The sequence below is a fragment of the Enhydra lutris genome, unplaced genomic scaffold (genome assembly GCF_002288905.1).
Source record: "Enhydra lutris kenyoni isolate GAN:26980312 unplaced genomic scaffold, ASM228890v2 scaffoldscaffold12, whole genome shotgun sequence".
Taxonomy (NCBI): Eukaryota; Metazoa; Chordata; class Mammalia; order Carnivora; family Mustelidae; genus Enhydra; species Enhydra lutris.
The window spans coordinates 14823520-14826801 of record NW_019154096.1 but is presented as its reverse complement, the minus strand read 5'-3'; the positions used below and the strand labels follow the sequence as shown (position 1 = coordinate 14826801).

General features: G+C 35.9%; 1 protein-coding gene across 1 annotated transcript; it reads left to right on the top strand.

Annotated features, from left to right (window-relative positions):
• Positions 1–2229: 2229 nt before the first annotated feature.
• On the top strand, positions 2230–2373 carry LOC111144707 (myoregulin). The gene has a single exon (XM_022499143.1). The coding sequence runs from the start codon at positions 2233–2235 to the stop codon at positions 2371–2373; it is 141 nt and encodes a 46-aa protein (XP_022354851.1). The 5' UTR covers positions 2230–2232.
• Positions 2374–3282: the final 909 nt, after the last annotated feature.

Genomic DNA, 3282 nt, shown 5'->3' with positions numbered 1-3282 from the left:
ATAAAAGTGATACAAAGTCCTAAAACTTATAGAATTTATAGCAGACATACAGTCACATGAACTATGGTCTTATGTAGACAGTGGTGTTTTGTTCATTGTCATAGAAGGTACTGAAGCAAATATATTTAAAATAACTCTTAGGGAATTTTTTGGTTGAGTTGTACGGTATGACTGCCATAGTAATATTAGCCAATACCTATATCATACCACATAATTATCATCTCTTCTTGTGTTGAAAACAATTAAAACCTAGTCTTTAACAAGTTTAATGTTTATAATACAGTTTTATTATCTATAATCACTGTAATGGGTATTAAGTCTTTAGAATTTACTTACTAGTTGCAAATGTATGTATCTTTAAACATTTCTCAGAGAGAGAAATGTTTAATCAGAGAGAGAAATGTTTAAAAGACATGGTGAATGTTTTCCCTGCCAGGAAAGCCTTAAAATTCAGCTTAACCTTTCTGTTAAAGTTTCACTGTTTAGCTGCACAAATCTGTGATAAATTAAAATTAAAGTGTCATATTTTCCGAAGTCTGCCCTTTGACATCTTCCTGACTTCTTTTAGAGGTTTCTCCAAGCAGGCTCCCTGCCCCTCTACTTTGTACACTACCTCACTATCCACTAAAACCTTTCAATATGCTTTGACACAGGGACCAAGGTTGCTAAGAGACCACCTGCGCCGAATGCACTTTGTTCTAGCAAGAGCTTGCGGAGTGAACCCCGGGAGTGGGGTTATCTACCATTACCTGGGATTAAGTCAGGTGAGAAATGGGTTTCTACTCACTCATTAGTCCCCACCCGCTACCTGGTCTTTCCCACACTTCCCATCTCAGCCTCTTGCTGTTGTTGAAGGAAAGTAAAAGTGCCCTTCAGAGCACAGATGAAAGAAACACAAGCTGGAGGCCGTAGGAATGAAAGAAATCACTTTACAAACTTGTATATTCTTCTCACCCATTGCTTCCAAAACATAGGCGAAAGGAATCTTTGAATGTCAGGGAAATTCTAGGTGTTTACTTTGCCAGTGACTGCTGCGTAGTTTGGGTCATGTCATTCCCTCCTCCAGGAACGGGGCTAGTTATTACAGAACTTAAACCAGATTGCTGAAATGGGAGAAAACAATACCGTAGAAACCTCATCTAGTCCTCTCTCTTACAACTCAACCTGCCTTTTTGGTTTTTGAGTGAAAATAGCAAAAAGTATTCTTCTACTCCAACATTGCCACTTTTAAAAAGTATTGACACTTCTTTTGAGTGTATAAAAGGAACTCTGATGCAAGTCTTTGAAAACTGCTTGATTTATTTGACCTTGCATTCCTGAAAAAGGAGTTCAAAACGGTTCTAAACTCCCTCCCTGACAGGCGTTCATTTGGTAAAATGTTCCAGCAGTGTGCTGCACAGAACTCACATTAATACCTTTTAAAATTCCGTAATATTTTTTGAAATTGATATCTTATTAAGTGACCAAAATAATGAGAGAGAGGATCTTGAGGAAAGATCAGGACAATGAAAAAGACCTTTTGTTGTTTAATTAAAAAAAATTTTGTCACCTGCCTTTTTCTGTGTCTTCTAATTCTCATTTCCTGGTGATGCCACCCATACAGGTGGGAAGAATGGCAATTTCACGGATGCCAGTAGAAATGATGGTAAATAACTTTGTAGATAAGATTTCATAAAAAACTAATTACACGATAACATGACAAGAGAGTGGTCATTCTGCTAGTTCCTTGAACTGTTTCTTTTTCTTTCTTTCTTTCTTTTTTTTTAAGATTTTGTACATTTATTTGGCAAAGAGAGATAGAGTGAGAGCACACAAACAGGGGGATCAGCAGGCAGAGAAAGAAGCAGACTCCCTGCTGAGCAGGGAGCCCTATGCAGGGCTCAATCCCAGGACCCTGGGATCATGACCTGAGGCTAAGGCAAGAAGCTTAACCGACTGAGCCCCAAGTGCCCCAAGCTGTCCCTTTTTAGAAAGAAAGGCATATTTGACATGGAGAAAAATGTCTGATTATGACATAAAGTGGTCAAAATGAGTGGGTGGAAAATATTTTAATTAATTAGGGGGAAAAGTATTTTAGTTTATTGGTGGGTTACAGATGTGTACAGATATTCCCTCATCACTATTTTTTACAGTACAACTATTCCACTGAGGTTAAAGAATCAGGATTATAAATATGTTTATTTCAAGATACTTTTCTCTTTTCCCCCATCAGGGAGCAAGAGCATTCTGGATATGATGTGTAAAAACTGGATATTAATGTCTACTACTATTCCTGCAAGTCCAGAAGATGAAATTCTTGGAAGACTTCTAAAAATTTTGTTTGTTATCTTTGTTGACTTTATGTGTATTATATATGTCATTATAACTTCCTAAAGAGCTGAATTCCCTTGCTTCACATGTAAATTTCACATTAATTCCACTGAATAAAATTTGTAATTTAATTCTTTGAGTGATTTTAATTTGCTAATATTCTAGAAGCCAAAAGGACATTACAATCAAAACAATATCGTGTATTGCTTAGGTTATAAGGTTTATAAAACATTATAAAAATTGATTTTTTTCTCCCAGAAATCTACACTACTGAGTTATAAAACTTCTTGACTTTTTAATATGATTGTAATTTGGTATATTGACTAAAATTTGTAAGTGTAAGTATGGGTGATTTTTTTTCAGGATGCATAACTACATGAAATTTTATATGGTTCTATTTTTAACACACCAAGCTTAACATATGACAGTCTTTCCATACGATATGCCAGTAGTTTATACTCATTTTCTTACACACTTATCTCATCTGTGTGGAGGTAGGTATGTTTTTCCGAACCCTGGACGATTTTATGTTTCTATCAACAAGAACTTAAAGTTAGGAATAGAAATACCGTAAAGAGATTCTTTTAAGAAAATAGAAGTTACAAGAGAGGAGAGAAAACAGGAGCAATGTGTCGATTTTCTATTTGGGTCTAAAGGCTCCCAGTATGTCATTTAATGTAAGGCTCACAATAATTCTAGGAGGCAGCTTTGTTGCCCTCATTTTACAGAAGGAAAAATGGGATGTTGGGGAGAAATATGCTAACTTGAGACCAAAACGAGGAAGTGACAGAACCAGGTCTTGGGCCTTCGCAATCCACATTATGTTGCCACCAAAGGTAAATAATTAGAAGAAGAGTGTGATTAAAAACCAATCTGCAGAGCTCAGCTTCTTCGCACAATGTTTTAGTCAAGTCATTAGGGCTGTATTTTTTTTTTTTTAAGATTTTATTTATTTATTTGGCAGACAGAGAT